At 44.9% G+C, this 15,695-nt stretch overlaps 1 protein-coding gene across 3 annotated transcripts in view; it reads right to left on the bottom strand.

Annotated features, from left to right (window-relative positions):
• The window catches only part of PUS7 (pseudouridine synthase 7), a 57,034-nt gene extending 41,745 nt beyond the window's left edge, over positions 1 to 15,289 (bottom strand). The window contains exons 1-5 of one of the 3 annotated variants that reach the window (XM_038562737.1): positions 15,247 to 15,279; positions 14,540 to 14,646; positions 3,461 to 3,893; positions 1,964 to 2,048; positions 1,735 to 1,836 (exon numbers count right to left, since the gene is read on the bottom strand). In XM_038562737.1, coding sequence (XP_038418665.1) covers positions 1,735 to 1,836; positions 1,964 to 2,048; positions 3,461 to 3,861 — 588 coding nt within the window. In that variant the 5' untranslated portion in view covers positions 3,862 to 3,893; positions 14,540 to 14,646; positions 15,247 to 15,279. Of the gene's footprint in view, positions 1 to 1,734; positions 1,837 to 1,963; positions 2,049 to 3,460; positions 3,894 to 14,539; positions 14,647 to 14,724; positions 14,744 to 15,246 lie in introns of those variants that run through there. The other 2 variants (XM_038562738.1, XM_038562739.1) reach the window with 2 other exon arrangements.
• Positions 15,290 to 15,695: the final 406 nt, after the last annotated feature.

The following is a 15,695-nucleotide window of genomic DNA, read 5'->3' as shown; positions in this document are numbered from 1 at the left end:
GCCTATGTGTCTGCCTCTCTCTCTCTCTCGTGAATAAAAAAAAAAAAAAAAAAAAAAAAGGTAAAAACTTTCAGTAGATGGTATATTTTTTCAGAATGACAGTAAATTTTGCCACCCACATGGAAAAATGCACATTATAGGGCTAAGATACACTACTGCGTTGCACAAGCAAAAGAAACCTGGACCATCCTCCTGGACTGCTCTTAAAAACAATTCTTAGTTTTTTCCTTGGCATTGCTAAAGATTCTGTCCAGGGATAAATTCAGTAACTGATGAACCCTAAATTCGTAACATTATATACTTTTGGGACGTGGAGGGGAAAAGGAGACGAGGGCTAGGGGCAGATAATGAATTCTGAAAGTTATGGTAACCTCTTGTCAACTGGGAGCAATGGAAAGGGGAATTTTGGACAACCCCAAATCAACATAAACTTAAAATTCTAAAAATCTTTTATCGCCTAGAGCTGCTCTGTCCATATGGCAGCCAAGCCACAGACGGCAACTGGGCACTTGAAATGTGGCCAGTCTGAACTGAGCTATGTTACCAGCATGAAAGATCACTGACTGGATCCTGACTAACAAAGTAGGAAAAAAAAGAATGTAAAACATCTCATTTGGAATTTTGAAAAATACTGATTACCTATTGAAACGATATTTTATTTTTTTAAAGATTTATTCTAGAGAGATCGCGTGCATGAGTGAGTGAGAGAGCAAGCGTGGGGGGAAGGTCAGAGGGGGAGAATCTCAAGCAGACTCCTCTATAAGTGCAGAGCCCAACACGGACCCTGAGACCATGACCTGGGCTGAAATCATGAGGTGGATGCTTAACTAAGTTAGGCCACAGAAGTGCCCCAAAATGGTATTTTAAATGTATTAGGGTAAATAAAATATATTGTTAAAATTAATTTCACCTGTCTTTTAAATTTTTAGAGGAGTTAAAATTAAAAACATGGCTCACATTATAATTCCACTGGACAGCACTAAGAAGAATAAAATTTTCATAACAAAAGCTTTAGACAAGGCTACTACTCCATCTAGTAGCTGAGCTCTCCTTTTCCTGAACAGCAGAAGCAGACTCAAGTTGAGCAAAGATATTTTCCTTACCTCTTTCCCTAACCCCTCTCCCTCCAAAGACCCATGTGAGACCCAGAGGCCATAGGAGGCAGAGCCAGGGCCAGGGCCTCCCTATTAGGCCATACATCTGACTGTCAGGCTATTGTAGTCCTTTGGCTACAGACACCACGTGACAGAAAGGTCACTCTGCGGTGCCAAACAACACATTTCTTTGTTGATTTGTGGTCATATAAAATTTTCTTTTTTTAAAAAAAAGATTTTATTTATTTATTCATGAGAGACAGAGAGAGAGAGAGAGAGAGAGAGGCAGAGACACAGGCAGAGGAGAAGCAGGCTCCATGCAGGGAGCCCGACCTGGGACTCAATCCTGGGTCTCCAGGATCAGGCCCTGGGCTGAAGGTGGCGCTAAACCACTGAGCCACCTGGGCTGCCCATATAAAATTTTCTTAAAGCAAAAACGTAACTTTTTTTTTGCTTTACTTTATCTGGATACTGGTTACCTGCCACTGATAAGATTTTTAGTGTAATGATCTTTTAGATCAAATACAGCAAGGTCATCCTTTGTTAACTATTGTAATTTTTCTAGTACACAGAGATGTTCACACAAAAAGAAGCAATCAAAACCCTAAAAAATTGTCCCATACATTTTTGTGCTATTTACCTCAATGGCAACACTGGTTTCCTTATTTTTAAAAAGCTGGAGCTCTTCTAAACGCTGCTTTTCTTCAGCTGTCAAAACTGTAAATACATCTTCTGAAGGATCCTTGAAAATGATGAAATTCCCAGTGAGTCACACATAGAATTCAAAGCTGTTACTGCTCTATATTCTTGATTCTCTAGGAAATGCTATTTTATACAGAAAGTGACTTTTGTTGGAGATTTGTTCTTACCTCCTCATCCACTGGGACGGACAAATCATCCAAATGGCTGATCCGTCCATCTTTTCCTATTTCGTGAACAACGAAGTCTGAGTATCTGATGAAAAGGAAAAGCATTAACATTTTACTTCCTATTAATTTTAGGAGAAAGTTTATCAACAGTAAGCCTTGCTGTTGTACAAAACAGGGATTTAGGGCAGCCCCTATGGCGCAGTGGTTTAGTGCCACCTGCAGCCTGGGGTGTGATCCTGGAAACCCGGGATCGAGTCCCACGTGGGGCTCTCTGCATGGAGCCTGCTTCTCCCTCTGCCTGTGTCTCTGCCTCTTTCTGTCTCTATGAATAAATAAAAAATCTTAAAAAAAAAACAGGGATTTAAAAAAAAATCTTCAGTTCAAAGTTCATATGGAGTTATTTTTTTCTAGGTTCTTAATGAATTCTAAGCCACAGCTTGACTTTATATTAGAATGTAAAGAAAAGACCCTCTGAACTTCTAGAACATACTTTCAGAGAAATGCATAAATCAAAGCTTAGTAATGTTACCCTAAGACTATAGGCAGTCCTTACTAGAATGAATCATAAAACATGGCATGGTTAATTAAATTAGAACCCAATAAATCTATCATGAACCAATCTGAAGCTTACCTTTATGCTAAATACTCTACACACTTATTTAAAATCCTCTCAAAAACCCCAAGGTGGTATTAGGATCCATTTTTTGGATGAGGATACTGAGGCTCTGAGTTAAGTAAATGCAGTGACTGGACTAGATTCACAACCAGATCCATGTGTCTCCAAAGACTACCTTTTTCCTACTGTAGATGTGGAACATTCAAGTGAAAGAGTTAAGAATTTATTTATTTATTTTCTTTTTAAAGATTTATTTTTATTTATTCATGATAGACACAGAGAGAGGGAGGCAGAGACGCAGGCAGAGGGAGAAGCAGGCTCCACGCTGGGACTCCAGGATTGCGCCCTGGGCCAAAGGCAGGCGCGAAACCGCGGAGCCACCCAGGGATCCCCAAGAGTTAAGAATTTAAGATCTGAAGACCATTTCAAGAGACAACTTAAAATCATTTAAAATAATTAATGTTAAAGAAGTGAACAGCATTCATTCACATGTTAGCAAGGCATGCCACAAAAAATTATTTGTATTTACTCATTTTATGTTTATGTGGCTTCATCTGACTACTTAGGCAGCTTTCCTCCACCCTATTCCTAGGTGACCATCAATACACAATCCTTAGGGACAGTAAGCTAAACAGAAGAACGTATTATTGTTGGGATGCCTGGGTGGCTCAGCGGTTTAGCCCCTGCCGTTAGCCTAGGGCATGTTCCTGGGGTCCCAGGATAGAGTCCCATATCAGGCTCCCTGCATGGAACCTGCTTTTCCCTCTCCTTGTGTCTCTCATGAATAAATAAAATCTTAAAAAAAAGAACCTATTGTTGATTTCTTTGTAAAGATAAGAACAAATAGAACTAAAATAACTTGACATGTAAATGAAACATACCTTTCTTTCAAGATGCCTGAGAAGCCCTGATGAGAACTTACAAACTTGGTGATGCCAACGTCAAGTTCAGTAAGCCCATGCTTCATCATGTCTGCAAAACTCTCGGCTTCTTCCTCTTCTTCAGCCTCCTCAGAAAGGCCATCTTCTTCCTCTTCTTCCTCTTCTTCCAACTGCACATCAGAGTTCTTTTTACCCTGTCCGGCATTTACAGCTTCAGGTGGCCCAGGCACATGTCCACTGGTGGGTGGAGAGCCGTGCTCCAGCCCGTCCTGACCTGTGGGCAGACAGCTGTCCAAGACTTTCTGTCTTTTTGCCTCCTCAGCTGGGGCCATGCTGTCATTACCTTCGACAGCAAGAGACCCACGTTTCAGGGACACACCAGTCACTTCCGTCATCTCCATTTTTAAGGCTTCAAGAAAACATTTAAGAGAACCTTTTAGGAAGGAAGAGAGAACAGGAATTAATCACTTCTATAAAGAGCTGGGTTTCAGTAGAGGCACAGTTAACTTTGTTCCTAGGTTCCTCAAATTCATTTATTAACACAATTCTTGGGACGCCTGGGTGGCTTAGCGGTCAAGCGTCTTCCTTTGGCTCAGGGTGTGATCCTGGAGTCCCGGGATCGAGTCTTACTCAGGCTCCCTGAGTGGAGCCTGCTTCTCCCTCTGCCTGTTGTCTGCCTCTCTCTCTGTCTCTCTTAGGAATAAATAAATAAAATCTTAAAAAAAGAAAAGAAAACAATTCTTTCCCATGCTGGTATATACCTTTGGTGGCACAGAAAAATTCTGCGTAGAATTTGAAACTGTGCATCAAAAACCTTAAAAAAATGTATGCCCTTTGACCCAGAAATGTTACTTTCAGACTATTTTAAGATGATTAAAGTGTTTAACTTTTTTTAAAGTGCATCAAGGTTTAGCTGTAAGGATACTCACCTCAGTGCGTTTATGTTAGCAAAAAACAAAGAACACGATGCCTGGGTTCATAAACTAAACAACATGAACAGAAAGTGGGAAAGGTGGGTATGGGCGGCTGGGGACAACAGAGAGACTTGCTGTTTTTACTGAATGTCATAGTCAGGTCCCTTGAACTTTATTTCACATAGATTATTATCCTTTCAAAAAACTGATTAAATGGGCAGCCCCAGTGGCGCAGCGCTTTAGCTCCGCCTGCAGCCCAGGGTGTGATCCTGGAGACCCGGGATCGAGTCCCACATCAGGCTCCCTGCATGGTACCTGCTTCTCCCTCTGCCTGTGTCTCTGCCTCTCTCTCTCTAGCTGTGTCTCTATGAATAAATAAATAAAATCTTAAAAAAAAAAACCTGATTAAATAAAAATAGTGCATAAATACACTTACTGACATGAACATATACTCACACCATATTAAAAAAAAGCAAAGGGCATGAGTTGTTTAATGGGTATAGTGTTTCAGTTTTGCAAGATTTCAGTTTGCAAGATTCTAACTCTTTAGAAAGAGTTCTGCATTCTGATTGGACAACAGTGTCAATGTATTGAACACTACTGAACTGTATGTTTAAAAATGGATAAGATGGGGGCACTTAGGTGGCTCAGTCAGTTAAGTGTCTGTCTTTGGCCCAGGTCATGATCTCAGGGTCCTGGGGTTGAGCCCCATATCCGGCTCCCTGCTCAGCAGGGAGTCTGCTTCTCCCTCTGGCCACCCCCCCTTCCACTCCCCCCCACCCCGCTCATGCTCTCTCAAATAAATAAATAAATAAAATCTTATTTAAAAAAAAATGACTAAGATGATTTTACATAGCATGTGTATTTTGCCACAATTTAAACAGCACAGATTATCATTTAACCAGCCAACACACAATGTAATGATGGAAAGTCTAAGAAGCCATACACACTTCCCAGTACTGAGCAGCTTGCCAGAGGGGTAACCTGTAGCAATCAAAATAAATACATTTATCTAATTTGATCTTACTTGATGCTGTTAGTGTGAAAAGGATAAAAGTTTTCCTATGTTAATTATATAGGGAGATGACATAATTAACATGCTAACAAACTTAGTAAACATACTCATAAAGAACATAAATGAGCAGAAAATTAATATTCTAAGGTTCCCCAAGGTCTAGTTAACAAGAAACCCAACTACAGAAGCATCTACAGCAGAATAATTACAATGAACTAAAGTTTAAGAATCCACATCTGTGGGGTTCCTGGCTGGCTCAGGAGGAGCATGCAACTCTTGATCTCAGGGTCATGAGTTTGAGCTCCACGCTGAATATAGAGATTAAATATATACGTGTGTGTGTGTGTGTGTGTGTGTGTGTGTGTGTGTGTATATATATATATAGAAAGACTCCAGATTTGATCTTGCCTCATTGTCAAAAATCCAAAATGGAAAGTAAAGAAAAAGACAAATACATGCACAAAATGAAAGGAAAAAGGATGACGGTGACCAAAAACAAAAACGAGAGAAAGAGAAAAAAGATAAGAATGATGCTAGTAAAATCATTTTCCTTTGAAAGACAAAAAATTTAAATAAAGAAAACGAAAGAAATCAAGAAACCAGACCAGAAGTAGACCATAACTAGTTACACAAAATCACCTCTAACTCAAATAAGAAGAGCACCTGGGGGCTCAGCGGTTGAGCATCTGCCTTCAGCTTAGGTCGTGATCCTGGGGTCCTGGGATCAAGTCCCGCATTGGGCTCCCCCAGGGGCCTGCTTCTCCCTCTGCCTGTGTCTCTCATGAACAACAAAAAATAAATAATAATAATCCTAACAAGAAAATATTTATTCCTTATCTGTTCTAAGCAAAGTATATAAAAAAAAGAATGCTGGTTTGTGAAATGCCGATGCTATTTTATGCTCACTTTTTATCACCAAAGCTGTCCTCACAAAGCCCATATGCCAGGGAGGGAGATACAAAGGGCATGGGGGTGTCACTTGGGGACTATGGAAACACACAGAAGACCTCAGAGGGTACTGGTGGGGAGGGTGTCAGAACCTCTTTCCTTTAAAAAAAAAAAAAGATTTTATTTATTCATGAGAGACACAGATAAAAGGCAGAGATACAGGTAGAGGGAGAAGCAGGCTCCATGCAAGGAGCCCGACGTGGGACTCGATCCCAGGACCCTGGGGTCACGCCCTGAGCCGGAGGTGGATGCTCAACCGCTGAGCCACCCGGGCGTCCTGAGGACCTCTTTCCTAATGGAAGACCAGAAATGAACACCTGAGCCAAGTTTTGAGGATCAGGAAAGGTCGCAGAAAGCAGGGCGGAGGCTATCTGGGGCAGGAGGCGGAATAGCATGTGCAGACACAGAGGCATGAGCGAGCAAGGAGCACTGGGAGAGGCCCAAGGAGCTCATCCCACCTGGTGGAGGGTAAAACACACAATGAGAGAGTCTGGAACTAAAGCCAGGGAGTGGGCAGATGGCACACCAGGAAGAACGCAGGGAATTCCATCTTGAAAACCAAACCAGCACTGGACGTGTGAGCTAGAAAGATTCTGCAGCACCTCTTCAAAGAGAAACTAGGGTCCGCTGGAAGACTAGGTAAGAGGGTGCAGCCGAGGGGCGCCTGGCTGGCTCCGAAGAGCATGTGGCCCTTCATCTCGGGCCTGTGAATTTCAGTCCCCCATGTTGGGTGTAGAGATGACTAAAAATAAATAAATAAATAAAACTTAAAGACGGATTAAAAAAAGAGAGAGAAAGAATATATAGCTGAAATTGAGCCAAGAAATTAATACAACATGATCTAAAGCTGAGGCAAGGGCGACAGAAAGGAAGTTTGGATTCAGGGACATTTAGGAGGTGGTGGAAACAAGACTGGATGGCAAATATGGGCAGAAAGAGGAAACACTCCAAGATGACTCAGATTTTCTGCTTCAGGGACCTGAGAGGACAGGGGAGCTCTTCCTGCCACAGAAACCCCAGGCAGAGAATCAGGTGGTAGGAGAAGTCCACCTACGGTTCTGGGGTGTTGCAGGTACCTAAAGACACCCCGAAGCCAGGCACTACACTATGTTACACATACTCTTACCCCAAGCCTGCGACGGCTTCCCAATGACAGTACAAGGCTCCCAGCTGGCATGCCAGGACCCACTAGGAGATCCTCATACCTTTCCAGGCCTGGATTCTCAGCAGAGAGGAAAGCACAACCAGTAATAGCCACATCCGCAGCCTGGCTCAGGGACTGTATGGTCAGCAGGATGTCTACCTCCTTCCCAGAATGCAGAGGGTTCATCACGCTACTTCTTGAAAACCAACGGTCAGAAGCCTTGATGGAAACATCAATTATTTCCTCTGCAGAAATGTCTGCAATGTCCTGCTCTGGCACCGCCCGTCATCTAGTGACCCATATCATTATCTTCCACATGCCTCCAACAATGCAGGCCCAGCCCCAAAGCTACCTGTCTCCTGCCTGACTGCTCATGAGATCTCTCCAGTGGGAGCTTCTCCATACCTGTTTCAGGGCACCCTGGCCTCACCCGTCCTTCAGGACTCATCCGAAGGCCATAATGAGTCCTAACTCTTGTGCCCTCCTCTCTATTAACTCTACATCTTCCCATTTTTTTTTTATTTTTTTTATTTTTTTTATTTTAAAAAAAATTTTTTTTTAATTTACTTATGATAGTCACACACAGAGAGAGAGAGAGAGAGAGAGAGGCAGAGACACAGGCAGAGGGAGAAGCAGGTTCCATGCACCGGGAGCCCGACATGGGATTTGATCCCAGGTCTCCAGGATCGCGCCCTGGGCCAAAGGCAGGCGCCAAACCGCTGCGCCACCCAGGGATCCCTACATCTTCCCATTTTACTTCCCTTCATCTGCACTACCACGTGGACTCCTAGGTACCATGATTTTTTCCCTCTTTGGCCCAAGGAAGTTAATTTGAGTTTCTGCTCTTCATCTGTAGAATGGGAATGACATGTGCACCAGAGGGCTGCCATGAAGATGAAATGAAATGACAAAGCAGTTAGCGTAGCCATAGCAGGAACAAAACAAACTCAAGCAGATTCTTTGAGAATATTACTTCTTTTGTACATGCCAGAGAATTCAGAGTGGTGTAATAGGCATTGATAGATATTCTGTAGACTTCCTGGAACAGGTGCTGAAACTGTTCTCTGCCTACAGAGATCAAAGACACACTAAGAAGCGTATCTCTAAGGAAACAGTAGACTTGGACAACCAATTATCACAAATGGCCACAAGCATCACAAAAAATAGACCACCAGCCACACTGCCTGGCCCTGAAAGCACACGCTACTATCTGTGAAGTGTTCTTACTGAATGGAACTTGATGTTGAATTGGCAGATTAGATGGCATGCAGGGATGGAAGAAGTCAAATATCACCACAGGGAAGGAGGCAGCAAAATTCTGAATGTGGGAAACTCTACAAGGACAAAGACAGTTCCTTCAACTAATAAATAACAAGGGGAAAAAGAGGGAGAGGCACTTACAGGTAAACTTACAAAGTAATGCAATGAGTGGATCCTTCTTTAAACAAATCGACTATTCTTTAAATAAACAAATAAATAAACAAACAAATAAATAATAAAATAATAAAATAAAATAATAAAATAAAATTAAAAAGGGCAGCCCAGGTGGCTCAGTGGTTTAGCGCCGCCTTCAGCCCAGGGCATGACCTGGGATTGAGTCCCACATTGGGCTCCGTGCATGGAGCCTGCTTCTCCCTCTGCCTGTGTCTCTGTCTCTCTCCCTCCCTCTCTGTGTGTCTCTCATGAATAAATAAAATATTTAAAAAATATTAAAAAATAATAATAAAAAATAAACAAGTGGACTATTAAAAAAAGTGTTGGGCAGTCCGGGCGGCTCAGTGGTTTAGTGCCGCCTTCCGCCCAGGGCGTGATCCTGGAGACCCAGGATCAAGTCCCACATCGGGCTCCCTGCATGGAGCCTGCTTCTCCCTCTGCCTATGTCTCTGCCTCTCTCTCTGTATGTCTCTCATGAGTAAATAAATAAAATCTAAAAAATACAAAAAAAAAAGTGTTGGACTCAATCAGGGATACAAAAATACCAGGGATACTTGATGACATTAAGGTAGTACTGTCAACTTTTTTTTTTTTTTTTTTTGGAGGGAGAAAGCAAGAAAGCATGAGCATGTGTGAGCATGAGGGGAGGTTTGAGAGCATGCAGAGGGAGAGAGAATCTCAAGCACAGTCCTCGCTTAGAGCCTGACACTGGACTCGATCCCATGGCCCTGAGACATTGACCTGAGCCGAAATCAAGAATAGACAAGAGTTGGACATTTCACCGACTGAGTCACCTAGGTGCCCCAGTACTGTCAACTTTTTAAGGTGCAATTATGTTGCTGTGGTTACATTTAAAAATAGAATCCTTATGTTTCAGGGATACAAACTGAAATATTTATGGTTGAAAAATTATGAAGTCTGGAATTTGCTTCAAAATAATTTACCAGTGGTGAATGGAAGTGGAGCAGGTATAGACTTGAAACGAGGCAGGTAATTACTGAGTGGTGGGAACATGGGGAGGTTACCACATCTACTTTGAGCTTTTAACTTTAAGAAATTTCAAACAAGGGATCAAGTCCCACATCAGGCTCCCTGCGTGGAGCCTGCTTCTCTCTCTGCCTATGTCTCTGTCTCTGTGTCTCTCATGAATGAATAAATAAATAAAATCTTTTTAAAAAAAATTTCAAACATACAAATATAAAGAGATATACAAACTAGTAGTCTGTTTGATCCAACCACCGATTTTTTTCCATTCTTGTGTTCTGCTCCCTCCCATCACTTGTTCTTCAAACTGGTCCCAAGACCCTATCTCTTCTACCCTCACTTCTTCAAATGTCCCAAACCACAATACCTGTTAGCCACCACTCAACACTCTTGCTCACTGGTCCTGCTCCAGAAGTCTCATTAAACCCCAAGCAAGTACCAATCCCACTGTCTAAACCTGTGCTCCTGGTTGCTGCTGGAGAAAACCACACCAGGTCAGGGGAGTTCCTCTCTTATGACAGCCATCCCTGGTCACTACAGTCTTCTCCAAGTCCTGCTTGCCATTCACAAAGAAAATGGGGAGCCTCTGACAGACACATTTCGTTCCGGCATATTCACAAGACCATTTCCTAAATATTGCAACCCCTTTGAAAGAAGTCCACAGTCATTCTAACACTCACTCACTCCTTCATCCCCTCAACAAACACTCACCACACACCCACACCAGGCGTTGTTCCAGGCACTCTGAAGAGCCGCTGCAGCAACTCAAGCTAACGCCCTGCTAGGGAGGAGCTAACATTCAGTGCAAGACCTGGCCTCTGCCTCCAACACACCACTGAAATGGTTTAAGTTCAGCAGTGGCTTCCTTGTGCCAAAACCACAGCCACTCAATCTTGGCTCTGAGTGACGTCTTTTTTCCAACTGGACATGGTTCACTGCTTAGCTTCCTTGAAACTGTTTTGACTCCTTGCTTTTCTCCTGCTTCTCAGAGTGCTCTTCTCCCTGTCTTGTCTCATGCTCCTTAAATGTGGGGATCTCTAAGCTTCCTATCCCAATCTTGTTCCCTGCTTACTCCCACATTTTTCCAGCCAAGATCCATCTCTGACTTCCTTCTGGCTTTGTTTGGGGGCCCAAAGCAACAGTAAGGACAGCTAAGCAGTTGCAGAGCGTGCAGAGTGAACTCGCTGAAGCCTCTCTTCAACCCTGCGGCTCAGGGATCAGGAGCATCCCCAGAGATTACACAGCTGCTCCAGTTTACCCAGCCGGGAAGGGCTGAATCAAATGCTCAAATTCAACATGCCCTAAACTGAGCTCATCTCTTCCCACCACCAGCACACATCTTTTGTGCATGTTTAGACTGCACTTCTCACCTCAGGGGATGTTGCTGCCACCAACTACTAGTCACCTAAGTTGGAATATGGTTGAAACTCCAACTCCTTGCTCCCCTCTATGCCCACACCAATGGTTTCATGAATAAAATTCTAGAAAGTTTACAAGAGCACTGTTATGCCTACCATCCCTGGAATGAGAGTATAGGCCAACCATGCATATAAAGTATCACCCACTGGCTTCAACCCCATATAGATTCTGCTGTTTACTATACGTGGGTCACTTCCCCTCTACGCTGGGGTTTCTCTGTAAAGCAGAAAAATGATGACTTGCTCAAAGGTTTGTAATAACTATTTTTTTTTAATTTTATTTATTTATTCATGAGAGACACAGAGAGAGAGGCAGAGACACAGGCCGAGGGAGAAGCAGGCTCCATACAGGGAGCCTGATGCAAGACTCGATCCCAGGACCTGGGGATCACGCCCTGGGCCCAAGGTGACACTAAACCGCTGAGCCACCCAGGGATCCCTGTAATAACTGTTTCTTTCTTTCTTTTTGTATTTTTATTTATTATTTTTTTTGAAATAGCTTTTTCTATTCAACTGTTGGTCATTAATATTTATTACGGATGATTTACACAGCAGAACTGTATCGCTGAGTCTGGGGAAAACAAAGCTTCTTATGCTTCTTTTGTTCTCTGGGCTAATGATTAAACATGGTTTCCTCCTTCAAATACCATTTAATTTTAAGAGACCCTCACAGCACTGCCAACAGCACTAAATAAATGGGCCTTTAATATTTTCTGGCAGGCTTTTTCTTGATACTTGAGGACACTTGCCCAAAATCTTTTTCTTGTTATATTTAACTGTAAAGACAAGCTCATTAACTAATCTCACTTTTGTGTTTCAAATTAAATTATAGTTTTCATTTGTTTTAGCAAATGGCTCTATCACACATTAATTATTAAAGTATACATAGCACCAATGATTAGAGATCTGTTAATATATATTTTGCTAAGTTTTTTCAGTGGGCTTAGAACCCAAAAACATATTTACACAACAGCTGTGCAAACTTCTGGACCAAGAAAGAGAGAACTCAAATTAGTATCGTTTTCACGAGCAAGAACTATATAAAAGCGAAGAATAAAATGCAGTAATTTTTAAATGAGAGGAAGGGAGCAGATCGAGGAACCTAAGAGGCTGGGAAGAATTCAATCAGAAAGATAAAACCACTCTGACTGCCCCAGTATGATTTTCCTAATAAAATTAGTTTTGGGGACACCTGGGTGGCTCAGCGGTTGAGCATCTGCCTTCAGCTCAGGGCGTGATCCTCAAATCCAGGATAGAGTCCCACATTGGGGTCCCTGCATGGAGCCTGCTTTTCCCTCTGCCTGTGTCTCTGACTCACTCTCTGTCTCTCATGAATAAATAAATAAAATCTTAAAAAAAAAGAAAAAGGAAAAAAATCAGTTCAGCATTCAGGAAAATCCAAATATACATATTCGGGCAGCCCGGGTGGCTCAGGGGTTTAGGGCTGCCTTTGGCCCAGGGCATGATCCTGGAGACCCGGGATCAAGTCCCACGTCTGGATCGAGTCCCATGTCTGGATCAAGTTCCCTGTCAGGCTCCGTGCATGGAGCCTGCTTCTCCCTCTGCCTGTGTCTCTGCCTCTCTCTCTCTCTCATGAATAAATAAAAAATCTTAAAAAAAACAAACAAACCCAAATATGCATATTCAAGCACTGTATCTCAAAGCTGTAAAAACATGACTGGCTTTTTAAAAGGGGGGGCTCAGTGGTTGAGTGTTTGCCTTTGACTCAGGTAGTGATCCCAGGGTCCTTGGATCGAGTCCAAGTTCCAGTCCCCGCATCATGCTCCCCACAGGGAGCCTGCTTCTCCCTCTGCCTATGTTTCTGCCTCTCTCTTTCTCTGTGTCTCTCATGAATAAATACATAAAATCCTTAAAATAAATAAATAACAATCAAAAAAATAAAGAGGGGAGGAAGGTGGGAGGTCCAGTTTCATGAGTTTTTAATGGTACTTTAAAAAATGTTTTTAAAGAAATGGTATGCTGCACAAATACATGATCCAGAATAGTAATCACAGTCAAGTAATGTAGACCAGAAGCTTGATTCTACAGCCAAGAAGAGAAAGAAGCTACTGGTACCCATGAACTTCAAAGTCCTACACAATCTGTTGAGGGGAGTAATAAAACAATGGGGTTTTGTATCTTTTATATTCCAAATGACCCAAATGAGATTAGGAATATTACAATTTGGGGATCCCCAGGTGGCTCAGCAGTTTAGTGCCACCTTCGGCCCAGGGTGTGATCCTGGAGACTCGGGATCGAGTCCCATATCAGGCTCCCTGCATGGACCTGTTTCTTCCTCTGCCTGTGTCTCAGCCTCTGTGTGTGTGTGTGTGTCTCATGAATAAATAAATTTAAAAAAAAGGAATATTACAATTTAAAAAATACTTTAAAATCTTTTTCATTAGGATATTAGATTCACCGATAAGCTTCCTTTACACCCATGACACAAAAAAGTTTAACATATTCAAAATTGTACTACAACACTGATAATCCCTTAACATTATTTCCTGCAAGATGAACATCTGAACAAAAAAAAAGGTGTATCAGTCTGAATCCTATGTTTAGAATACTACTTCCAATTTTTAAATGCATCCACCCCCTGCAAACTGTCAATAATCCCTCTGGGTCACAATAAACAGCACTTTCTTCAGGACAGAGCGCACACTATACTCTAACATGCAAAATCATGAAGTCCATTAGGTTCATTCATTCCACAAATATTTGTGCACCCTTTATGAGTGTGGCACTATTCTAGGCACTGGGGAAAAAGGGACAATTTCTTGCCCTCACTAAGCTTACATTTATTTATAAGGATGCATCAATAAATAATAATCTCAGAAACATGCACGCATCAATAAGGCAGTGCAAAGGGAAGGGGAGGATGAGGGGTGCTCTTTAACGAAGCATTTCTAAGAAGGTGTCCTTTGAGAGAGGACCTGAAGGAAGAACTAGACACGAAAAGGTATGGATGAGAGTTCCAGGCAGTGGGACCGCATGTAAAGGACCTGAGGCTAGAGCAATCTTAGTAAACAGACCAGCTGGACTGAAATCTCTCTCTCCTACTTGGGGGCAAAACCCATGTTTTATCAATACCTGTATCGCTCCTGCCTCTACCAAGAGATACGTTCAAAAGGAATTGTTAATATATACAGACTGCTGGCTACTTGCCTAACGACTGAACAAAATCCCTGCCTATGCATCCCCTTTTCAGTATGAGCGTACCCGCTGATTTTTGACTGATCACTCAATTCTCAAAGCATCCCCAAACCAGTGGGGCATGGCTGTTTTCACAGATGATTGGAGACTTGAAACAAAAGCCCTTCGTAATCCTGTAGAAAAAAAGAGAAAAGAAAAGTGGTCTGACCACCGGATCGGAAATTTGACAAACGAAACTCAACAAATCCTACCTCCCGGCAGGCGCTAGTGACCCAGGCGCTAAGGCTCAGGCTTTGCTACACCCCCGCGCAGGGCAGGCGGTGGGGACTCGGCGCCGCTGAGTTTGAACACGCACCGCGGCGGCGCCTCGGGTGCAGGGCTGGAGGCTCCCACGGGGCGTGCGGCGGGCTCGCGGCGCGTAATCGCGGATGCAAACGCGGCCGGCACGTGGGCGCCCCCCCAGCCCCGGAGCTGCAAGGGCTCGGGGCCCGGCGCGGCTTCCTCCCGGCCCGCGGGCACAGGACGGCAGGGAGCGCCCGGCGTGGGTGCGCGGCCGGCGGGCGGCGCGGGGAGGCGGGAGCGCGCGGCGCCCCCTGCCGACCGGCCCGGCCCCCCGGGAGCGGACTCGGGCTCCCGCCGCGCCCCCGCGGGCTCGGTCCGTCACGGAGGCGCCGCGGGCTCGGGACGCCTTCCCGGGGCGCACGGCCGCTCGGGGCGGGGCCCTGGGGCCCGACCGCGGAGCCCGGGCGGCTGCGGCGAGGCGGCGCACTTACCCGGGGCCTGCGAGCGCGGGCGCGGCGCGGGCCGGGCGGCGAGGCGGGGCGAGCGCGGCTCCCGGCGCAGGAGGGCGGCGGCGGCCAGTCGGAGGAGCCGGCCGCGGGGGCGCCCCGGCACAGGCAGCGGCAGCAGCGCCGCCAGCGCGCAGAGCCCGGAGCGCGCGTGGGCCCGCCGGCGGCCGAGCCCTCACACGTGCCGCGCAGCGACGCGCCGCCGCCAGTCGGCCCCGCCCCCGCGCAGGCCCCGCCCCCGCCAAGCCCCGCCCCACGTAGGCCCCGCCCCCGCCAAGCCCCGCCCCCCGCGTCCCCGCGCCTCGGGGAGGGGCGGGGAGGCGAGGCTCGGAGCTTTGCCGCGCGCTGCGGGGTGCGGGCTCCCCGCCGCCCTCCCTCCGCGCCTCCCCGGGCGAGCAGTGATCGCCTCGTGCACCGGAGCCCGTCAGACCGTC

Source organism: Canis lupus, chromosome 18 (genome assembly GCF_011100685.1).
Source record: "Canis lupus familiaris isolate Mischka breed German Shepherd chromosome 18, alternate assembly UU_Cfam_GSD_1.0, whole genome shotgun sequence".
In the NCBI taxonomy this organism is placed as follows: domain Eukaryota; kingdom Metazoa; phylum Chordata; class Mammalia; order Carnivora; family Canidae; genus Canis; species Canis lupus.
This window is presented reverse-complemented; position numbering and strand designations above follow the sequence as displayed.